General features: G+C 37.3%; 2 protein-coding genes across 2 annotated transcripts; one reads left to right on the top strand and one right to left on the bottom strand.

Moving 5' to 3' along the window:
• Window positions 1–1,065: 1,065 nt before the first annotated feature.
• pdha1a (pyruvate dehydrogenase E1 subunit alpha 1a) lies at window positions 1,066–8,714 on the bottom strand. Its single transcript, XM_079248259.1, has 11 exons — window positions 8,596–8,714; window positions 7,680–7,748; window positions 7,408–7,581; window positions 7,035–7,161; window positions 6,354–6,445; window positions 4,888–4,980; window positions 4,109–4,264; window positions 3,220–3,291; window positions 3,063–3,130; window positions 2,458–2,566; window positions 1,066–2,163 (listed from the first exon to the last, which is right to left on the bottom strand). Exons 1-11 carry the CDS (start codon window positions 8,641–8,643, stop codon window positions 1,999–2,001), a joined length of 1,173 nt encoding a protein of 390 aa, XP_079104385.1. The 5' UTR covers window positions 8,644–8,714; the 3' UTR covers window positions 1,066–1,998.
• Window positions 8,715–10,286: 1,572 nt separating this feature from the next.
• Window positions 10,287–23,175, top strand: map7d2a (MAP7 domain containing 2a; the record flags this gene model as incomplete). Its single annotated transcript, XM_079247413.1, has 17 exons — window positions 10,287–10,323; window positions 11,531–11,623; window positions 14,163–14,258; window positions 14,360–14,437; window positions 15,057–15,220; window positions 15,416–15,512; window positions 16,047–16,136; window positions 18,184–18,290; window positions 18,398–18,513; window positions 18,602–18,987; window positions 19,081–19,231; window positions 19,619–19,790; window positions 19,871–19,975; window positions 20,101–20,151; window positions 20,351–20,387; window positions 22,120–22,780; window positions 22,920–23,175. 17 exons carry the CDS (start codon window positions 10,287–10,289, stop codon window positions 23,173–23,175), a joined length of 2,697 nt encoding a protein of 898 aa, XP_079103539.1.
• Window positions 23,176–23,631: the final 456 nt, after the last annotated feature.

The raw sequence follows: 23,631 nt of genomic DNA, 5'->3' as shown, positions 1-23,631 counted from the left end.
TATGTATTAGGAGTCAATACAAAAGAGTTTTGAGCAAAGTTTCTACCATAAAGTGATGAAAAATCGCAGAAATTGCATGTATATGATACACTTTTATATAAAGTCTTTATACACTTAGCTTTGTGGGGTATTAAGTCAATGTACAGAACTTCAGGCTGTTGGATTCTTTTATTGGAGAACACGCATACATATATGCATGTGTGTGAAAAATTCATGCAGTTGCCTTTTACTGGGATAGTACTATACAAAGAATACACACACATATGTTTCTATGTTTTTTTTATTATAAGGGCTCACATCCAATTTTAAAATTTCCATTGTACTGTGCAGTTCCTTGAATAATCTGCCACCCTGAACGCAACAGTCTATCAACACCCGTATATACACACACCGCAGCTAGTTAAAGTTGCACTAAGACATACTGTATTTTGACTGTTACAATTTTGTGTCACTTGATCAAATACAACTTAAGCTTCCCCCTTCTGTTAGTGTACAATGATTTAGAAAGCAGTTTATCTCTGCCAGTAGTGCATGCCAATATGCCACTTGCCGACAAATATTTTTCCACAACAAAATTAAGTTGTACTTGATAACAAAGCATACTAAAGTGGAAAAAAATGTCCATATATATGCTTTAATAAAAAGCTTTAGATGTGCAACCTCTGTTAAAATGTCAAAATCAACCATCTTAGTTGAACCAATAGTCCTTAACCAAGCATCTCAAAAGTGTAGTTTTGTGGTTAAACGTACTTCACTTCTTCAGTTACTATGTGGGACTTAGATAAGAAACAATAAATATCCTCAAATATGTTAATCAAAACTGAATGAGCTTCCCCAAGTAATCCATACCAGAGAATTTGCAAAATAAACATGTCACATTCAGCTTCTTAAACAACCTCATATACCAGGCACAAGTTTAGTTTGGCAGCAGAGAGCTAGATAGTCTTTGAGCTCTTCTGACATAGTTTGTTCAGAGAAACATAAAGATGGACAAAAATAACATTGCTGGTTTTGTGGTGTCTTTGTAAGCAGGAATTAAAATAAAACAGACAAAGACTGATCAACTTAAATTGAATGATTTATCATGTACACTTATGTATAAAGAGTACAAATTTCTGTTTACAGTTCAGTTTGTTTTTAGATGAAGTGATAAATATCCACTTTTTGCACCCCCAAAATTACCAGACCTTAGAATGAAAGAAGCAGATACAGGAAGTAATTAATATACTCCAATGAGGCCAGATTTACAAATATAAAAGAAAAAAAAAAGAATAAGTATGCAAACAAATGTTAGGTGCTTTGTATTTTACAAGCAAAATATACTTAAAATACAGAAGCCTAAGAAAAAGGATTTGAGCAATTTTATATATGTATATATTTTGGTACAACTGGAACCCCTTCATATATTTCAAATAAAAACTTTAAAAGGTGGTTAATTGTCTCATTGTAACAATACTCATAAAAATATAAATACATTTGCAAAAACTTTAATGCGACGGTGGCAAATCTGACACACAAATGCACTTGAGGTTCAAGTATATATTTTACTGTTTGACATTTCTCTTTATCAAATTTTATTTTTACACCACTAACACATATTATACTATGACAATTGCCGAATATCAATTGATGGGGAGAGGGCTTCTGCCATGGAGAGCCTTTACCCTGTGAGGGGAGTGCAATTGGTTCACAAAAATATTGAACCAAGTGGGAAACATGAAAGTAAAATCCACCTGAACATATAACAGCATTACGACTCTGGACGCTGCTTTCTGCACCTTTCAGTGTTTTTGTCAGTGTAACTTTGTAAATGTGGCCCCTGCTGTTGATACCTTGAAGTACACAATTTGCTTATGGTTGAAGCTCTGGGTGTGATGATCTTGTTAATGGTAAATTATGTGATGTGTGTGCGTATGTGAGAGAAAGGGGGGCGTATTACTGGGTTGATGAGGCAACTGAACAAAGTGATGAAAAGAACAAACAAAAAAACGCAGCACTTCAGCTAACAGACTTCAGCTTGGCCCACGGGTTTGTGCCGCGCACGTCCACCGGTGGATTGTTGGAAAAGATGTGGTTGCACAAATCCTCCAGTGGGGGTTCAGGATCTGTGGTGGCAAACTGAGAAGCATCTTCAATTTCTTTCCTCACCTCCACATCAATCTCCTGCAGACACAACACACAAACACACAAGATGTAAAAAAAAAAAAAATTGTGGCTCTAGCAGAACATGTACATGACAGCTACACAACCCAACAATGTGGTCATGCAGATGCCCAGCTGCACATACAAACAATAAATATCAAAACCTTTTCATAAAAATTACCAGTTAAGTTGGGTCCCACAGAGAATTAAAACACTTATGAAAAGTGCATTTTATTAATGATGCAGAAATGAGTAGTTTTTTCTATAAACTTTTTGAAGTATTTTTTTTTCTGTACAGAATGAAGTATTTACTACCTTGAGCTCTTCCACGCTGGCCATGTTGTTGCTGAGCAGGCGGTCCTTCAACAATGAGATGGGGTCACTCTTACTGCGGACCTCCTGGATCTCCTCACGTGTGCGGTAGCTGAAAGGGCAGAGATTGGTGCAGGGAAGTTGTAGGGATGCACTAAAATAATCATCTTTTTACACTGAATCCAGTGGTAAGAATCCGACGGTGATTGCCAGCATTGTGTAAGCTGTGCTAATGCATTATAATGAAATTATTTGCTCATTGTGCGAAGCCATAATAATCTTGAAAGCGGTGAACAGTGCTCGGTCACTGCAAGAATAAATTTAAATAAAATTAAGGATCTTTCATATCTGGTTCAGTTAACATTAATTCTGTCATAATATCCATCTGCCGCAGCAAATACCAATATTAGTAGAGGGAGTTCATTTAATCCCTACAGTGTGGTTGGAGCTTTGCAAGGCAACTACGGAGGGAAGGAGAGCACATCATGACTACTGTGGAACAATGGCAGAAGCAAGCAGCAGCGGCACAGAGAAGATAGTAGTTAGATGTTATTTCATCAGTACTGAAATGACAACAAACCCCTTGAACAGATATAGTTATGCCTTACCTGACACCAGGATCGCTCATACTGTGTCCATGATAGCGATATGTCTGAAGTTCCATGAGAATTGGACCCTGAAGGAAGGTTGGACACGACAAATGGCTTAGAAGAGAAAAAAGAGAAGTGTAGTTCTTGCTTTGTATAGTTCAATGTCTTAACTCACCTTCCCAGATCGGCAGTGATCAGCTGCGTATCGGGTTGCCTCCCGGACACACAGGACATCCATGCCATCCACCTGGACAAAAGAGAGAAAAATAAACAACTATGAGCTAATGTTAAGAGGAAATACAGTAAATTGTACAAAACCAGTGATATCAACATTGTTTATGAAAAAAGAAAACTGGGGGATAAATGGAATAAAGTGTTTATGATGTTGCAATATATTAAGGCTGCAAAAATTTTTTTTAATAATCTGCTCGTCATCAATTAATTTGGCAATCAATTGACTAATTGGATCATGTATTGATTGAAGCCATCATTAACTTCCAGCTTGAAGTGTTATCTGTAGCTGTAATGGGCATCTAAAAAAACAGGACAATTAAGTTGGTAGCAGTTCAACAACTTCAGGGACCCCGATTTTTATAAACATAAATAGTTGTTTAAAAAAAAAAAAATTTCAAATTAATCTTTTAAATTGATTATTTGCCATGGGGTATGTTCATGATACGTATCTTGGCTTGTTTAAGTTATTTATGTTAAATGAATTAAGTTATGTGGTTTTTAGTTAACTAGTAGAGATTTATCCTTTAACAAGGTTAACTGAAGACAATTAAGCATGCTCTGCTTAACAAGCTGCCCATGAAGCTTGAGTCTAAGTTTTCAAAATCAATAAAACTTTTTTTTTTTTTTATTATTATTCTTTTGTTACTTTTTGTCTAATGTTTCCAAGACTTAAGTAAAGAACATTTAGTTTACAGTCAACCATGCTTAAATACAAACAAAGTTAAATATGACAAATATCTTTTGCAAAAACTTCTAGCAATAACATTTCATTCCTGTCAATTCTTCTCCAGGTTGGAAAAGAAGTATGAAGACACAAGTAGAAATCGTACCCTGAGACCAGGAATGAATTCTCCTCTCTTGAAGTAGTCTGTGCTGGCGGCAGCTCGCTCCACTGACGTGCCCATGCCGTACCTGTTGTTCTCACAGATGAAGATAACAGGCAACTTCCAAAGAGCCGCCATGTTGTAGGTTTCAAAGATTTGACCCTGTCAGACAAAATGTACTTTATCAACAAGAAGAAATGTCACAACGTTAAGATTCTATTGAGTATGATGATTATAATAATGATGATCATAAAGTTTCTAACAATATATATATAATAGAAAATAACATACTTGTAATGGACTAATGGAATTTTTTTCCCACTTGAGAAAAAAAAAGAAAAATCTGCTAATCTGACAACTTGTGGCTGGTCAAACTACTATTCAGTGTGTTGCAAGTATAAAAAAAGTCCCTTTAAAAATCACTTCATGGAATCAAATCCCTAATAACAAACAAGCACTAAAAAAATACACAAGATTTTTTAGGACTATTTTAATGTATGATAGTCTGGGTAACATTCTCTGCAACCCTGATTTAGATAAACAACTTAGATTTAAGGTCAGAGGGTTAACACACCCTCACCACTGGAGAAGGTTTCCTTGTTTTTCTCAAAGAAGTGTAAAGCTTGTTGCATACTCCACAAGAAGCGAGAACTTTGTTCTTACTCTTCTCGGGGCCACGAGAACAAGAAAAAGGTTCTGGCTTGTAGAGTATGTAGCAGGCTTGACTCTTTCCTTCATTCTGTATTTGTATACGTTCAGGATAAAACCAAAAACATTTCTGTTACCTGGTTTGCAGCACCATCGCCATAAAGACAGACACACAGCTCATTGTTGCCCTGATATTTACAGGCCAGAGCTACTCCAGCACCCAGGGGAACCTGCCGAGAAAATATGGACAGAAGCACGAAGCTTTTTCAGTCTACTTATTGGTCCAAATGTTTAAGACTGTTTTCCAAGAAAGCTAAAGTAAATATGCAGTCTAAGACTGTCAAATCACAGGAGAATGTTTTGTCAACCACTCGGCCAAATGTGGATACTTCAAGTAATTACTAAGTAAAATTCTGTGAAAAACTTTGATAATTTTAAGTTTTCTTCAAATAGGCAATAAAAGGTGATACTGGGGACATGTCCACAGAGGAGGTTAACTGACTGATCTCAGATTAGTTTTAATGACCAGAATAGAGTTCGTTGGAACCTAAACATATTGCTTCAATGTAAAATCTAAAGCGTGCACAAGATATTTAATATGTTTTAAGTTTATTCAGTCACATAATAAACAACAAATGTGATTAGCAGAAAAAATAACATTATATAGTGATTGAAAGGGCACATTCTGAAGCATAATGCTGATAATTAAGCCTGTCCTATTTAACAACATAAGCTACCCATCTACATGTCAATATGTTTTTTAAAAAAAAAAAAGAAAAACAAGCAAAAAAACCCCCAATAAATAAAGTCAGAAATCATCCTTTTGAAAACCAAAAATGCAACAAGTTGTTAAATTTATACGAGCATCATTCCACAGTGAAAGTGCAGATGTCTATGAGATCACACTTTGTTTCTTGAAATAAATGAAGTTGATAACATTCTTGAACTGGTCAAATTATGGTGGTTAAACTTCAACTTTAATGGTGTCTTCTGATGATGCAGTTGAGATGGTGGCATGGACAGGAAATAAACCAATATGACTGTGATACACTGTTAAGTGGGTGTTAGCTGTTCATCAACATAAAATTAATCCACAGTCAATATGTGTGCATAAAGTCCCAAAACAAAGCCAAGATATTAGATAATTAGATATATAAATGGTAAGGTGGCATGCCTGGTTCATATGAGATTAAATGCATTGTCATAGTCCCATTTATAATGTGATGACAGCAGGTGTGAGGTCAGGTTCTGCACATCTTTCATATATGCACTGTTGTATTTTCTGAGGGCTAATTTTATCCCTTGTATTAATCAAATAACTTGATAATATTTGCTGTTTATTTATTTTTCTTCCCATTTATTCCAATCCTGCCTTTTATCAGATGGCAGCTGAGATGAGCGCCAACCTTGTAAAACTCAACACAATAAAAGCACACTAAGCATGCTGACAGTATAACAAGTAAATTTAAGTTAAACTATATTAATATGAGAATCTGTCTTTAATAACAACTCTAGCTAATAAATTAAATAATACATATTTCAGTATTTCAGATCAGTTATCCAATTAGGCTTAGAAGACCTACTTAATACTTCAGCGACATACCTGAGCTCCAACAATTCCATTCCCACCGTAGAAATTTTTACAATACATGTGCATGGAGCCCCCTTTGCCCTTTGCAATACCTCCTCTTCTGCCTGTGTATGAAAAAAATACATAATGAAAAGCAGGTGTGAAAGAAAATGAAGCACTTTGTGCATCACAAAGTCAAGAATAATTCATTTTAAAATCATTTTGGAACTATAAGGTTTTTTTCTTCAGCCTGGGCTGGCCTGCTTAAGTTGTAAAATTCAAAAGCAGGACATCATGCATTTTCACACCCAAACTGTGCAATTCACAAACAAGCCTTTTGCATTAGGCTCTGAACAGTTTGATAGATACTACCTGCATGTTTGCATTCCAGTTTGCATATTCTCTCATCACCTTATTTTGCAGTTTATTTTCCTCATTAGTGTCAGAGGCATGTTGACACTGTCAGATGTACTTATCCTGTTACTGTGTTGCACTAAAAGCACCCAACTAAAATAACAAAGTGTTACATTGTGAAGAAATGTCTAAACTATAATGTGTTAGTATATTTTAAATAAGCACAGCTGCATTTGAAGTTCAGATGAGCTACTTTACCTATGTGTTTGCTGCAGTGTAGACACAATGGCAGTAAGCCAGTCCATTTTGTCTGATTGGGGCGTTTAGAAAAATTCAGATGTCTTAGAACTGCAGACTCACCAGTGAGCTCAGCCATGATCTCCTTCACAGTCCCACCCCTGGTGTAAGTGTAGCCATGGGCACGATATGCAGTGATCAGATGGTCTGACAGATTAATTGATGCTTCAATACCAACAGCACAAGCTTCCTGTGGGAAAAAACAAAACAAAAAAGTAAGGACACATGTCAAATTATATCAACTGTAGCATTCGGACATTTGAATATTAACTATCTCTGCACGAATTGATTGGATTATCATCTATTTCTGAAAGTCTATTCTATTATTATTAGAGTTTGAGCATGTCATTCTTGCTTACATAAATGACAACAGCAAGATAAGGGTGAAACTCTCTTAGATCATGCATAAAAGAAAAGTGGAATAAGTTTATTTAACCTGTCCATCATATAAGTGGCAGAACCCTCTGACGATCTTCTGCTTATACAGCTGATCTGCTTTCAGCTCCATACGCCTTATGGTCTGCATGGTCCTGTAGTACTGCAGACCTTCATCACGGGTCATAACCACCTGAGTGGCTGGGGCATCTTCCAGCTTGAAGGTGTCACATTTCTTGAGGGAAGAAAATAGCCATAACAGCTCACAATCTTGTTTACTTTTTAAACATTTAACAGTGTAATAGATTATACAAACAAATGTCTGAATCTTACCTTTATTTCAAAGGAAGCTTGAGTTGTGAAGTCAGCATAGGTGCGTGCTGACATAACCATTGCAGCACCCTGTCATGTTAAAGGAAACAGCATCATAAAGGTAGGTATGGTAGGCTTTGGTAAATCGGTATAGGCTTGAAGAAATAAAATACTGTATTATTTTAGTACCAGTCAAAATGACACCTCAGGCTTTGGGACTGATATTATTTTTTAAAAAAAACACATCTCACAGTATTTTAAAGCTGTTTTACTAATACTGTCTAAAGAAGACCAAAATTTTTAGTTTTGTATTTAACCAGTTATGAATTATACTGTAAGTAATAAAATATGATCAAATGTCTGAGTCTGAATGACGTGACAGTGACGTTTACCTGATTTGGATAATCGATTAAATACACCTGAAGTATCTCAACTTTTCAGAATATTCATTTCAGGAAAGGTATATTATTCTATTTAACAGGTTAATTAGGAAATAAAGTATTTTTTATATATCAGTTTCAATATTCTCTGTTTTTTTTTTATTTGTTTTTTTTACCTCCATCTTTGCACTAAAAGGCGTCATGAACTGTATTGTTTTGTAAACAGTTTAATAATGCTAGCTGACAGTTTTCATAACACAGCTGACACTGTAAAGAGCTTCAGAAAGTTAAATATCACATGTGTTCCGTGTTAAATGACGGAAAATGTAAGAATTTAAAAGTGTACTAAACAAAATGCTGAAAAAAACTAACAAAAAGGCATGAAATGTTTCCGCAGACTTTAGCTCTGATAGCAAGACCTGCTATCATTCGGCCTTACAAGGTCAGAATAGTGATGACAGCGATTTTTTGGTGTAAACACCAGAAATATTCTGATAAAGACTTCAATCCAGATATGGACCTTGACAGCTTATGGTGTAAAATGTCTTAGTACTTACATTTCTCTGAGCACAAGCTTTCAGCACATTGGAGATATTGGTCAGCATCTTTCCACCACAGTCCCAGCTCGGCACAGATCCGTCCTTCCACAAACCTCTGTCCTTCCGGTGCTCTTCTTCTTCTGCAACCTCAATAACTGCAGCAAAACGCGCTGCTGCCGTTTCTTCTTCTTTGGCCGCTATGTGGCAGTGCATGTAGCAATGCATGAATGAAAGAATAATCCAGTGTTTCCTATTACATGTCCACAGGACCCCCTGCTCTGCATGTTTTAGACATGTTCCTCCTCCAAAACATCTGAGACAGAATATTGAACATCCTCATCAAGTTCTTTGCAAGCTGCTAACGAGCCCTTTATTTCATTCAGGTATGTTAAGGCAGGGTTACTTCCAAAACATGCAGGGAAGTGGGTCCTGAAGACCTGGATTGGGAAACACAGGACTAATCTAAATCAGAGTGCTCCAATGCTCTTATTTTATTTAAGCTTTATCTGCCTTCGTTTAATTTCCTTAATATCTCTTTTAAAATATATTTTGTTGTACATTTTACTGCACCCATAATGATTTATGTTCTATATAAATGTTAATTTATGTTATATTAATTTATTTTATATTAATGTTCTATATAAAGCACATTGAATTGTCTTAATAAAATGTGGACAAAACAAACTTACCTTGCCTTGTCTAAAAAACAACAGGCCTTTGGCAAAGAATTTTGGAAAAAAAATTCAACATCTCCCAAACCATTTACTTTGAGCTTCTGCAACAGTTTTAATAGTTACAATTTATGTACTGATTTCAACTAGAAGTAAAGTGACTGTTCCCATGAAGCACATAAGAAATAAACATTTAACCCGTGAATTTGTTTTAAAACATTGTTTATCTAATCAAACACTAGTCCAAGTAATGCTGTGACTTTGTTATTGTAGCTATTTTCAAAGGTATTATCCAAAACATTGAAAATATATGACCATAATAAATGTTGATGGGGTGACAAATGTTAATTGTCAAGATAACAGGAACTGTAAAGCATGTAAGGACGACGTCTTTCCTGTTTCCCCAGTATTTTTTAAATTAATTTGTTTTTTGTTTTTTTTGTTTTTTTAAAAATTAGCATAATTTAATCAAATAATGTACTCAGGGAGGGCATTTTTGTAAACATATTAGGCTTTGGAAAAGCATATGAAAAAGTTACATTATTGCACTCAGACCAGTTTTATATGGACTAAAATTGTAGGCCATACGTCGCCTGTTATAACTCTACCCTACAGCTTATAACATTATAGACTAATAATGCTGCGTGTCACTAGAATCAGCCAGATATTAAATTGGGTTTGGACCTTTCTAAGCAGGATTCTCCGACAAAATCTCAGTCTGCCGATATATTGTGTGCATAACAGCCTGAGTAAGTATGAGGGTGCGCTCACGCTGCGACGCACAGTTCGGTAATCGGTTGTAAACTCGATCACACGCGCTGCATCATCTGCGCTTCAGTCCCAGCAGGATCGATCTCCTCCATCCACATCCCCACAGCCTTCACAGTGACCTACACACTCTCCTGTTTTAGTCCGTTGCTCTTGTTGCTGCTGGAGGAAAACGGATACCTATGCTGCATCAGCATCACTGCGGACTGATTCGGGTGACGACACGTTCATTCATTCGTGTCTTTTCTTGTGATATAGGCTACAGCCACCATGGCGAAAACAATAACATCCTCCTCTGCAGTGGCAGGTAAGCTTGATGCATCGTTTGCTGGTTGGTTTGTGATCAGCATTGTTGTGTTTTTTTTGCCGGGATTTAGAGCAGACTCATGATGACGCAACTGTTTCCAACGCTTTATGTGCACGCTGCTGTGCAGCGAGGACTGCGCTTTGCCGTTTTTGTTTATCTGCTAAACCATACTGTAGATGATGGTGTTTGGGTCTGTAGAACAACTGAAAAAGGACCCTTTATCATCGCATCAAGGCTCACTTGGCCTTGTGGTAAAATGACCATAAACTAGGTAGCCTTTAGTAGGATAAGCCAAATAAATGAAAAAAAAAAAAAAAAAAAAATTGCTGCTTTGTGTTTTTCTGCATTTTCATTGTGTCTCAAATGGGGACAGGTCATCGACATTTGAGCTCTGATGTATTTCAAAGTGCAGTACCCCGGATATGTTGCTTATAATTAGTGATGACGATTCAATCCGTTGAAAGGGTTCAAAAGGGTGGAGAGAGGAAGACTAGATGGATGCTCATAACACAGGAAACACTGTGGATTATTTTCTATTTTATAAGCATCAAGCCATTGTGTGATGACGCTGTGGGTTAAAGACAGGGTCACTTTAAAAGCATGATGAAGATTAAGCCTTGACTTTGTTAGTTTTCACCTTCCACGCCCTAAAACATGAAAAAAAACCAACAAAAAACTTATTGCGGATCAATAATTTAATTTTATTTAATTAGAATGAAGACAGATTGACCCTTGCCATTGATTTGACTTCTGCTTCATAGAGAATATGGAAAAGATGCTCCTGGATACAACAATGATGAAACCACATTTAAAAGAGATTTAGTCAGTGCTGTTTGCCAGGTTTCAGTCCACGATAAAAAACCCTGACAGAAAACAAAGTAATTCACTTGATCGAGTGAAGCTACTGCGTGTTGGCAGTTTAGCCTGCAAAGCAAATATTGATTCTGTGAATTTGTGGAATTAAAGTGCAGCTTACACTGCTGTTAATATAGACAAGATTCAACAATCTGTGTCATGATTTAGTATTTTATTCTTTATTGTCTTATCTATTTATATGATTTATTTCTGTTAACATTTCAAAGATATAAAAAAAAACAAAACATTTGTTTGCTTACATCTGTATCTGTAGCAAAACTTTCCTTTCTACAGTGTAAACAGATTTACTCCGAGAAAAAGAAGCCTTTTTTTTTCTTGTTTTTGGGATTAGGTGAAAAGATGGCACCACCTTCCATCACTCTACTTCCTGACAAGAAATCTCCGACAAATGGTCAGAGCTCTCCGGCTCGGACGGGAAAAACTAGTGAGTAATCCTTTCTGGCTTCTGTCACATAAATCCCACTTTCCATCTGTGTGGTTTCATCTGGTTGAAAGTCAATCACTGATGACTGAACTACTGCACAATTTTCTAGAAAGTGTGAAAGTCTTTACATAATGGGTTCACTGTTATCATTGCACAGCTGAGCTGGTTACAACTCAGCAGCAGTAACCAAAAGTGACAGTCAGCATGTGTGGCGTGACAACCACATCAAGGACAGTTTCCACCTTGCTCTCGCTTTGCGTTGCAGTTTGTCCTTGGCGTGGAGCCTTTTGCAACACAATGTCTTTATCACAGAGCAGCCTCATGCTAAGCTGAAAATGTGTTTCCCTCTGTTGGTCGGAAATCAATCAAATCACATTTTATTTATGAGTGCTTTCCATGACAAAAGCAATATAAAGTGCTTTACACACACACACACACACACACACACACACACACACACACACACACACACACACACACACACACACACACAAACAAAGCATTTGTAGCACCCACCTCTCTCATCCTATCATAGACAAACGCAAACTTAAACTCATATTTTCTTTCTCTTAACTGTATGAAATATTAATAGAAAAAAACATCTGGCTTGACGCTGTTATGAGGAAACAATGTGTTGGGGATCCATCCACACTAGGAGCCAGGAACCAGCCCATCCATGACCACAGCAGGCACAACCACATGACAGGAGCAACCCAGATAATGGCAGGGTGGGGTCCACACCACACCTGCAATGCAGGACCCCCAGCTATCCTGGCAAGGATGATCGCCGTAGCAACAACCCTAAAGACCAAGCATGCAGAGACCTCGGTGCTGAGGATCCCCATGAGGAGTTCAAATATTAAAAAGTTGAAACAATGATCAAACAAACCAACAATAACAACGGATAAGAGCAAGAAAAAAATGAAAATGAAAAAAAAAACTGAATAAAGGAGTTAATCATCATAACATTCTAAAATTAAACAAAATGAAAGACTAAAAAACAAATAAAAAACACATACATACATACATACATACATACATACATACATACATACATACATACATACATACATACATACATGACTACATAACTACATACATACATACATACATACATACATGACTACATAACTACATACATACATACATACATACATACATACATACATACATACATACATACATACATACATACATACATACATGACTACATAACTACATAACTACATACATACATACATACATACATACATACATACATACATACATACATGACTACATAACTACATACATACATACATACATACATACATACATACATACATACATACATACATGACTACATAACTACATACATACATACATACATACATAACTACATACATACATACATACATACATACATACATACATACATACATACATACATACATACATACATACATACATAACTACATACATACATACATGACTACATAACTACATACATACATACATGACTACATAACTACATACATACATACATACATACATACATACATACATACATGACTACATAACTACATACATACATACATACATACATACATGACTACATAACTACATACATACATACATACATACATACATACATACATACATACATACATACATACATACATGACTACATAACTACATACATACATACATACATACATACATACATGACTACATAACTACATACATACATACATACATGCATACATACATACATACATACATACATACATACATACATACATACATACATACATAACTACATAACTACATACATACATACATACATACATACATACATACATACATACATACATACATACATACATACATACATAACTACATACATACATACATACATACATACATACATACATACATACATACATACATACATACATGACTACATAACTACATACATAACAACATACATACATACATACATACATACATGACTACATAACTACATACATACATACATGACTACATAACTACATACATACATACATGACTACATAACTACATACATACATACATACATACATACATACATACATACATACATACATACATACATGACTACATAACTACATACATACATACATACATACATACATACATACATGACTACATAACTACATACATACATACATACATACAAACATACATACATATCTGTTCCACAGATGATAGCCGTCAGATGGAGAGGGACTTTACTGTGGGTTTTCGTCCTGATTCAGGACTAGGAATAACTAAGGCCTTTATCAGAGGATCTCATCTTCCATGACAAATCATAATTTACAAGCAGCTCAGATTAATAAGAAGGGTCAAGACGATTAAGACATTTATAAACCACTAAAATACTGGTGTAATGTGTTCAGATTCTTCTAGAAATAAAAGCAAGCATCAGTAGTTCAGTAGTGGGCACTGATGTCATTCTCTACCTCTCTTGACGAAGCTGAATGTGCTGCTTTCTCTGTCCCGGTTATTGCTGTGATTTCAGCTCCATCTAATGCGGACAAGAAACCACACATGAATGGACATGCATCTCCTTCACACCTGCCAGCTAACATCACCAACAGCCATGGAGGTAAACAAAGTGAGTGCTTCTACTTACATTTATTTGTTTATTTATTTATTTATTTATTTTTTTTTTTGCTTGTTCATAGATGCACTTCCTTTTTTCCACTCATGTTTCAGGTCTGGAGGGTTACATGAAGACAGATGACAGGATGCGTTTGGCCAAAGAGCGACGTGAAGAGAGGGAAAGAAGCCTGGGTAGGCAATGTCCTGGTTTTGTTTGGGGAATTGCAAGGTTCTGAAATGCCCCCAGGTTTTAGCTCCTCTGAAGTTTGTCTGAAAAGTTTTCTTTCTTTGTTACAAAATGTTTCTGTCTCCGCTGTCATTGTCTATGGAAGGGTTCGACTTGCCTTTTAGAAGAGCCATTCAGCGTTCACTGAGCTTTTGATATGATGAGCTGTGTCACAGTAGAGAATGTGAGAGGAACAAAGAATAGTCCACAAAAGTAGGTCTGACACTTACAGATAATCCTCCAGCTTCAGCAGTCCCCCTGTGATGACAAGGATTTCTATCTTCATGATTTAATCTCGAGTGTTGCGTTCACTGAGGAAACCAAAATATCTGTAACACACAAGCTCAAACAGATTGTTGTGAGTGTTTAATTAAGAATAACACATCATCGCGCCTTCGTAAAAAAACAACACTTTATCCTCAATATTCAAGGAAAGAATAAAAGCATAGATAACTTTTAGCAAATTTGTAGTACTTTTATCTCCTGTGTGAAATGCTGGATGAACTAATGAACATCTAACAACCACAGACAGTAACACAGGCTTGTTAATCATATTTCTCTCTGTGAAACCTCTGTATCTTCTAGCGGCCAGGGAGCAGCTGATCAGGGAGAAGGAGCACAGGGCTCGGCTGCAGTATGAGCGCACAGTGGAGGAACGGTGGCGGCGGCTGGAAGAGCAGAGGCAGAAAGAAGAGCTCCGCAGGGCTGCCGTGGAGGAGAAGAGGAGGCAGCAGCTCGAGGAGGAGAGAGTCAGCTCATTAAAATGTTTTCAGTGATTGTGTCAGATTTTGACGTTGTATGACCTTAAAAGGCCAGTGAACTTATTCTGTTTTCATATAATAATTGAGCAAATCTTTAAGTTAGTCTCCACAACCACAAGAAGCAATAATCCGACTGGAAAGAACTGCGTTCAAATTACTCGCTTTCTTCTTTGTTGCATTCAGGAGCGGCTCGAGGCCCTGATGAAACGTTCCCTGGAGCGAAGTCTTCAGCTAGAACAGAGAACAAAGCGCTGGGGCAGAGGTTGCCCACCAGGAGCAGGTGAGAAGGGAACTTTTATAAATCACAGGTGATTGGGTTTGAAACAGCATGTATTACATTTTATTTGTTTATTCTGATGAGATAACATCATGCAGAGAGAGTGTGTGTGTGTTTGGCTGTGTGAACTATTTATTGGTCTGACCATTGCAGGTGGCCTGGCTGCTAAAGTACGCATGAGCAGGAATTTATGCCTTTCCCTCTTTTCCCAAAGAGGCAGGATGAAATTACACATCTGCATGGATGTCTACTGTGTAATGTTGAAATCTCAGAAATGTCAGATATTCAGCGTCTATTTTCTTTTTTCTTTTTATTAGGAAAAAAATACTCAGCTTTACCACAGCATGAAATCATCAAAATCTACAGTCACGCCCTCACATCCCCCGACCCCCCTCTAATAAAAAAAAAAAAAAAAAGTCACAACATCCCTGCAGATGTGTTAACTTCCACCTGTTTCCACAGCTGGATGAGGAATTGTTCGGAGAAACTGTTCATAATGCTCTGTCTGCTCTGCTCTGCTCCGCCCGCTGCCTATAGGTGACTGTGAGAATGCCAAACTCCCTTTCTCTGCTGCCTCCGCCTTTTCCCATGGCATTGCCTCCCCCCTTCCTGCTGTCAGCGAATCTGGTAAAGTTAAGAACCCCCCCCCCCCCCCCCCCCCCCCCCCCCCCTTCCCCAACACCCTGCTCTCCCAAATTCATCTCCCCTCCTGTTCATCATACAGTTGCCATGTCTGTGTTATCATGTCTGTGTCTGGGTCGACACATCAACCAGATGTGCTGGACACCCATTAAGTTGCTTTTCTGTCCTACAAGTTTTAATGCTTTTCTACTATTTTTGCAAATGCATACCAAATGTGTTCAGTGTAATCTGTATCTTCAAACTCTATATTATATTTTTTGTTGCTGGTCTGCTCTTCTGCAGGGGTAGAGCTGAATATCTTGAAGTTAGGACATTGTAACACAACACTGAGCACAGGTCACAGTAGCTCAAATGAAGGGGCAGGGGTTATTTTTTCAGACAAATACATAAAATTAACCCTGTAATACTGCTCCTTATGAGACCTAACTCTGTAAAACCAATCAAGCATTTCTATTTGATGGTACTACTCCCATTTGTTTGTCTTCTGTAGAGGCATAAAGTTAACCGCCCTGCAGGAAAAAGAGCCCATTAAGAAAAGACACCAGGATCGGCTAGTTCATAGACTGAATATTGCTGGAAGAAACACATTTTCCTGCAATAATCCATCTCCCACAACTCAGTTCTTTGCTCCCATAAACATATGCTATCAATGTCCGAAAGTCTCCAAAAGCTTTCCTGAGAGATCAACCCCTGGATTAGTGTCTGTAGCTTAGTAACATCTCAGTAATTACAAACAAGCCAAAGAGCACAGGATCAGGATGACTTAGAAATCTCATTGATCTGAAACACTGCTGGTGTTATTTTCAGTCTATAGCTGAGCTATGAGTGTTTGTTTTCTTCTTTTTAGTTATGAAAACCTGGGATTAAGCCTTGAAAATGACAGCAGCTAAGTGGCACTGACTCTGTTTGCCTGCAGCAGACGAGTTTGGAGATAAATCGCACATGACCTAGAATAGAAATATGTGCTCTAAAATAGACACAGATAAAATCAGCCTACTGAGATGGTTGCAGTCCTTAGAGACTGCTCTCTATGATGGGAGACAAATTGATGAGGAGTTACAAAAATATGTCAGAAAGACTATTTCTTGTGTGATTTAATACCATCTGTGTTTATGGCTTTTGCTTTCGTGCTTATACATTTGAACAGGGTCGCTGTGCTTTCATTAGCTGTCACTGTTTAAGTTGTAGAGGGTAGAAGGTTCACTATTGCAGTTTTTATATGCTATCTGCGTTGTTATCATTTTGTAAAGTATTCTAAACCAATGCATTCATTATTTCTTATTGATTTCTAATTGAGCAGAGAAAGAAAAAATGTTTGCTACAAATAACTGTTAGATTTATACTTAACACATTTGAGCTGTAAATTTAAAGGTTTTAAATCAAACCTAAAAGCTTATTGTCTTTAACTTTAATTAGAGACTAAATGCACTATAGTGGCACTTTGCTTATCTTCTTTGCCACCACTTTGAAGTCAGTCTAGCAAGTTAATATTTGAAACGCAAATGGACTAGTTCTTCTTTCTTGTGGTTTCAGCAAGAATGTTATAAAAAAAATTGTGAACAAGATCACACAATCAAAAACTATGTTGCTTCTAACGTCTCTGGCTTCAATCTGACTATGCCTAATTAGCAGCTTCCCAGTGACGTATGGAGTCTTAATAAATATAAAATTGTACATTTTAGCAAAAATAAACTTTCGGAGGTCAAAGTCCTTTTAAATATCTTTAACTTCCCTTTAAACTAATTTATCAAATGTAAAATAATGAATTTGACTCCAACATGCACCTCTTTGTGAAACACAAATGCCCATAAACCTTAAAATTTGGAATTATGTCTTAAAATGCAAAGCTTTATATTTTCTAATGCTGTATCATCCCTAACAAATTTGGCTGCAAAATTGAGTCTGAACGCTCCAGCTGAGTGTAGCACACACTTGTCGAGGCAAACCCATTCCTTTCTATGGTACCTATTTTAAACCCTTTCTCACTTCTAAATTGCCATTATTTGACTAGATGATGTTTGTCATCGTGCAGCACCATGCAGCCCTCACAGGTCACCTTTCTGCAGCTCAATCAGTCCTGCAGATCCCAACAGAGTCGGACTTCAGGGAGGCTCCCAGTCCACTCCCAATACCCCTAAGGTCATACCTTGCATACACACACTATACTTTTATACATTGCACATTGTTTTATTATCTTTCTTTTAGACACTACTGACAAACTTTCTTCAATCAAACACTGATTACAGAAGGAGCGGCTGCGCAGACACAGAAGAAACGCATCACCTGGTTGTGGATCCCCTGTGAGAAGACCTGAATCCCCTGCAAGTATCACCAAGCTTCTGGCTTCCCCTCAGAGCACTAAGTAAGATATTCTGGTTGTTGTTGTTCAGACAAAATACATTCAAGGCCATTTTTCACTTCCTAAGCCAGATTTCTATATCTGTGTGCAGGTTGGTGTCTAAGATGCGCGCCCAGTCTCCAAGCAGTTTACATCAGTACCATCATTCTCCAACAAGACAACGGCAAAGCCTGTCAAGTGAGGATAGGAAAGCAGAAGACAAGAAGATGGAGAAACAGTTTGAACAATCTAAACCTGAGCTTGCAGTGAAAAACAGTCTTGCCATCCACAGCTCAAATTCATCTTCACAAGCTGAGAAAACTCTTCTCAGCGCTGAAATCGCAAAATCTAAGTGTTGCAAAGGGGAACAGTTTGATAAGAACCTCAACGGGAACAAGTCTGAGAAAAATCTGTTCCCTGAGAAGAGGAACCAAAAGTCTATCAAGGTGGATTCTTCCGAGAAGAAGATGCAGAGCAGCATCCAGAGTGGAGACAAGAGTAAAGGTGGAACTTTTTTTCTTTTGTCACTCTTTGATCAGATTTAGTACACTCAAATGATTATCACAACCACCATCTTTTACTGTCTGCCAGAATCTGCACCAGCAACGTCCACAGGGAAGGTGGCAGCCGGCACAACAAATGCAGAGGAGGCCACGAGGCTGCTGGCAGAGCGCAGGCGTCTGGCTCGAGCCCAGATGGAACTGGAAGAGAAAAAACGGGAAAAAGAGGAAGAAAAAGAAAGGTGAGGTTAATGGATGCACAAAGCTTAGGGCCAATATTTTTAAGTTATAAAGAAGAATGCATGTAATTCTTTTTTCTATTTCTATTTCTATATTTATTTTTATTTACATGTCTACTGATTATTATTATTATTATTATTATTATTATTATTATTATTATTATTATTATTATTATTATTATTATTATTATCTTTATAATTATAATTTTATTTTTTACCTGTTTCACTGTGTTTTTTGCAGTATTTTCTTTTAAACCAAAGATAGTTTTTATTGATATCATTAGTATGCATACTTTTAATTTAATTTTAATCTTGTTCAGCATTTTGGTCGCTTGAGGTTGTGTGAAATGTGCTATATAAAGAAAACTGAACTGAATAAATTCTGACTAGACTGAAGCAAGAGGAGAAAAGAAGGCAGCTCGCTGAAGTGCAGCAACAGCAGCAGGTGAAGGCTCAACAAGTGGAAGAGAGACACACTGACAAGATGGACATTTACAAGTTGAAGCAAGAAGAAGACAAAAGAAAGAAAGAACATGAGCTGCAAATCCAAATGGACACAGAGGTAATAGATATAGATTTTGAGATATTTTTTGTCCTTCTTCTTTTTCCATATGCAAATGCACATGCTCTTGTTGTGAGCAGAAAGAAAAAGCCAAAGTCCAGTCTCAAGAAGATGCAGCACGTCAGCGGCAAGACAGAGAACTGCAGAAACAACATGAAGAGGAGGAAAGGCAACAAAGAAAGAAGGTACATCCAAACAGAATTGCCTTCAAAAAGGAGACAAAGCAACCACAGTGTCCTTGTTTTCACTTGAAATATCTGAATTCAAAGTCTGGAACATCAACAAAGTAACTATGTGTCTACGTTTGCAGAGAATTGAGGAGATCATGAAGAGAACAAGGAAGGGCGAAGCTGATATGAAGGTACTGTAAGAGACGGCCTCTGTTCTCAAACGGTACACCTGCTGCCTTTAACACCTGCTGATTCTGTGGCCAAGATGTTTGTTTTCATATGAAGTTTATAAAACTTGGACTTTTTGTTGTTGTTAACTTATTAAATTCTGTCATTGGTGATACTTTGGTTATGTGTCCTGATTGTCTTTGTTCTGCATTGAATCGGAAGGAGGATCAGGTGGAGACAAAGTCCATCCCACTGGCAGGTCAGTGTGTGCTTTGTCACCCTGCAGACACATTATGTTGGCTTGCTTTGCTCCTTGCTTTATGCCTTGCTGCTGTAAAAATGCAAACAGGGCATGTGCGATTTATCTTTTTTTTTATATACTATGATACTATGAATATCATTTAGTTTTAAGCATGCGCAACACTACTCCAGATTTATTTGAGTTGGCTTTATCTGAAATATTCAGAAGAATGGGTCGTGAGAAACCAACATTTAAGCTGAAAGCTATATTGTTTGTGCTTTGGGCCATGCATTGGTTGTTAAAGTTTATACCCTGCATGCACACCGAGCAAACTGCATTGATTGTGGAAACTTTTTTTGTCCACAATAACAGGTCATTATTACTGTGGAAGATTATAAACCAACCACATATTTTTTATTCTAGTTGACTTGTTTTTTTTAAAGTTAATGAGAAACAAATAATAAATTAAGTAGCCATAAAACTAAACACACAAATTAAATTACATTTTTTTTGACTAGTGTAGCAACCTTCGGTAGCTGCCATGAGCTTTCCATCTATGGAGTCAGTCTTTTTTTCTTTTTTTTAAAAATCAGTTTGTGATTGAATTTTGTCACTGCTCAAAGAAGAGCATCATCTGTCCTCACTGTAGGTTTCATGTTTTAAATAAGAATTAAGTCATAAATGCGATAGGTCAGACGTTTAGCAATGTGCTTGCTAAGGTTTGGACAAGATATGACATCCTGAGCTCATTAGCAACCCAGAGACATAGTCATCCAGTGGTTTTATCAAAGGTCATTCTTACTTTATCTGTATAAGAAACCTTAAAAAAATTCTGTCTTCAGTCTCCCGTTGGCTCCTGTTTGGGCTGCTGGTAAAGTTACAGACTTTATTATGGTGGCCATATTTTCTGATTTCTATACATCCTGTACTTGTGGATTGTTTGGGTAGTTTGCAGTCCTGCTGTGGGTACTAAGGAGAATATGTTGTTTAAAACATTTATTTCATTGCTACTTTTGCCTTAATATTGAAATATTTCAAGTATTGTATTGGTCTGAAAATCATTATACAATTTTGCCTGAAGCAATTATGAGCCTATTAAATATTTAGTTATCAGGTTCTGGAGTTACTTAGGTTCAGTGTCGGCTACATCCTTCATCAGTACAGAAATACATTTTAATGATAAATAAACTCAGTATGAATTCAGGTTTGCATGGCTTGGAACATATATACAGACAATATCTACTGGTAAGAATAGTCTCTTAATAACTGTGCATGCAGCATACTTCTTTTTGTGAAATTTGGAGAAGCAGCAGTAAAGAACTTCCTTCTTGGTGCTGATGGAGCACTTTTACCGCAGAGCAGCACCATGGGAGCTGACTGTAAAATTAGGCTGCTCTTGAAAATGCCCTTGGAACATTAATTCAGTAGTCTCTCATGGGGGACCTGCTCTGCACAATGCCAGCCAACACCATCTTTGAGCTGTCCAGTATGGGGTTTTACAATGGCAATATTTAATATTTAGCTTAAGTCGCATAGCATCACCGCCTCTCGCCCAGGATTGCTGGGATATAGGCTCCAGCTTCCCTGCAAGCCTTAACTGGACTATAGCATCACTGCTGTCTTAAGTCTTAACTCTGGACAAATGAACTGATACAAGTCTACTATCCAAGGTCATTGTAAACCCCTGTGATGATGACAGGACAGTTCAAATAAAGTGAAGCGCTCCTGTGATCTTTTTTATTTTCTACAGGGGATGTGAAGACTAATGCTCAGGTGATTGAGCAGGCAAGCCAAAAGGTTGAGATTCAGGTTAAAGAACAGGCTACAGTGAAGGTTGAAACATATAAATGTATGTCCTCGAAGAGAGAAGAGGCAGCAACCCAGATGGCCAGTCAGAAGAGTAAGCAAGCTCAAATCAACACTCAGCCTGTGACACAAACACACAATGTTCTTGACAAAAAACAAACCAGTGAAGGAGAGCATGGCAACCAACTTAAAAAAGAAAGCAGTGTCTGTGCTTTCAAGCAACAGGGAAAAGAGGTGGAACTGAATGCAAACAAGCAGCACAGAGCAAATGTCAAAGTCACAGCTCAAATAAATATAGAGTGCACTAAGCCCACAGCAGAGGACAAAGCAAACCAAAGAGAGGACAGTAGGATGAATGGAGCAGTGAAGGGTGAAGGAAGTGCCTTGATGAGCTGTCACCAAACTAGTAAAGGAAGCAAACAGCAAAGCCAGAACGTGCCAGCTTTAACTGAAGAAAAGGCTAAAGGAGGGTCCCAGGAGGAGGCTGTTAGGCCATCTGTGAAACCGCTACCCATGGGACACTTATCACCACCGGTCATCAAACTGGAGCCACTTGATATTAAGTGCACGGGGTCTTGTGATGAGGTGCAGTCGATGGAGGTTAGGTGAGTTATCAAAAATTTCAAATGTGGTCTGAATGGAATTGATGTGAAAAACTTGCAGTGTATGAGTTTTAGCACTGGGTTGCTAAAAAAAAATGTCAGAATTTTATGTGTAATTTCTGTTTTTATAACAATATTTCAGTCCTGCTTCAAAGGAAGAACTAATCTCCATCCCAGAGTTTTCACCCATCAATGAAATGCAGCACGGCAGCTTGAGCAATAACCGGGCTCTGGAGGATCTGATGGACCTGACAGGAAATGTCACATATCCCAAACTGTCCACTGAAAACAGCATAGGCGACTGCAACAAGAACCTGATTGAAGGTGTTGTTAGCCCAATGTCAGACTCAAAGCTCAGTGGGATGTCACCTCCATCCTCAAATAAACTTAGTGTCTAGTAGTCTACAAGTCTCTTTTTCCTCCTCTCTTGCTTGCACTCTCTCTCTTTTAGCTCTCTGTGAAACACGAATACACTCAGGATGACACATTCTGAGCATGTGCCCTGGTCTCACTACAGTAACAGGATTAGAGCCATAGAGATTTTTAAAAAGAAAAATGATTAGCATTTTTGAAAAAAGTCTATACATTTATATATATATATATATATATATATAAATATACTAATAGCATAACAAATTAAATGATCTGTAGACAGATTTTATTCTTCATTGTTGTGAGGAGCACATGTATGAGAAACAGTTATGTCGAGAGGGTGTATTTAGATCCAGTACATGAGCATATGACAAAACAAACAAATAAAAAAGCAGACGAACGCGAGGGTTTTAGATAGTATAAACATTAGAAAACATGTTTACTAACTTGCATTTGCCTGGTAAAAAAAAAATGCACAGATT

The sequence above is a fragment of the Telmatherina bonti genome (assembly GCF_933228915.1).
Source record: "Telmatherina bonti genome assembly, chromosome: 10".
In the NCBI taxonomy this organism is placed as follows: domain Eukaryota; kingdom Metazoa; phylum Chordata; class Actinopteri; order Atheriniformes; family Telmatherinidae; genus Telmatherina; species Telmatherina bonti.
The sequence above is the reverse complement of the archived record's forward strand: the minus strand, read 5'-3'. Positions and strand labels throughout refer to the sequence as shown.

Excerpts from the sequence above, each read along its gene's own strand:
- pdha1a (XM_079248259.1), bottom strand. The coding sequence starts at position 8,643 with ATGCTGACCAATATCTCCAATGTGCTGAAAGCTTGTGCTCAGAGAAAT. Across the intron at positions 7,582-7,679 it reads AAGCTTCCTTTGAAATAAAG|AAATGTGACACCTTCAAGCT; the intron begins GTAAGATTCAGA and ends TCTTCCCTCAAG. Across the intron at positions 7,162-7,407 it reads GCCACTTATATGATGGACAG|GAAGCTTGTGCTGTTGGTAT; the intron begins GTTAAATAAACT and ends TTTTTCCCACAG.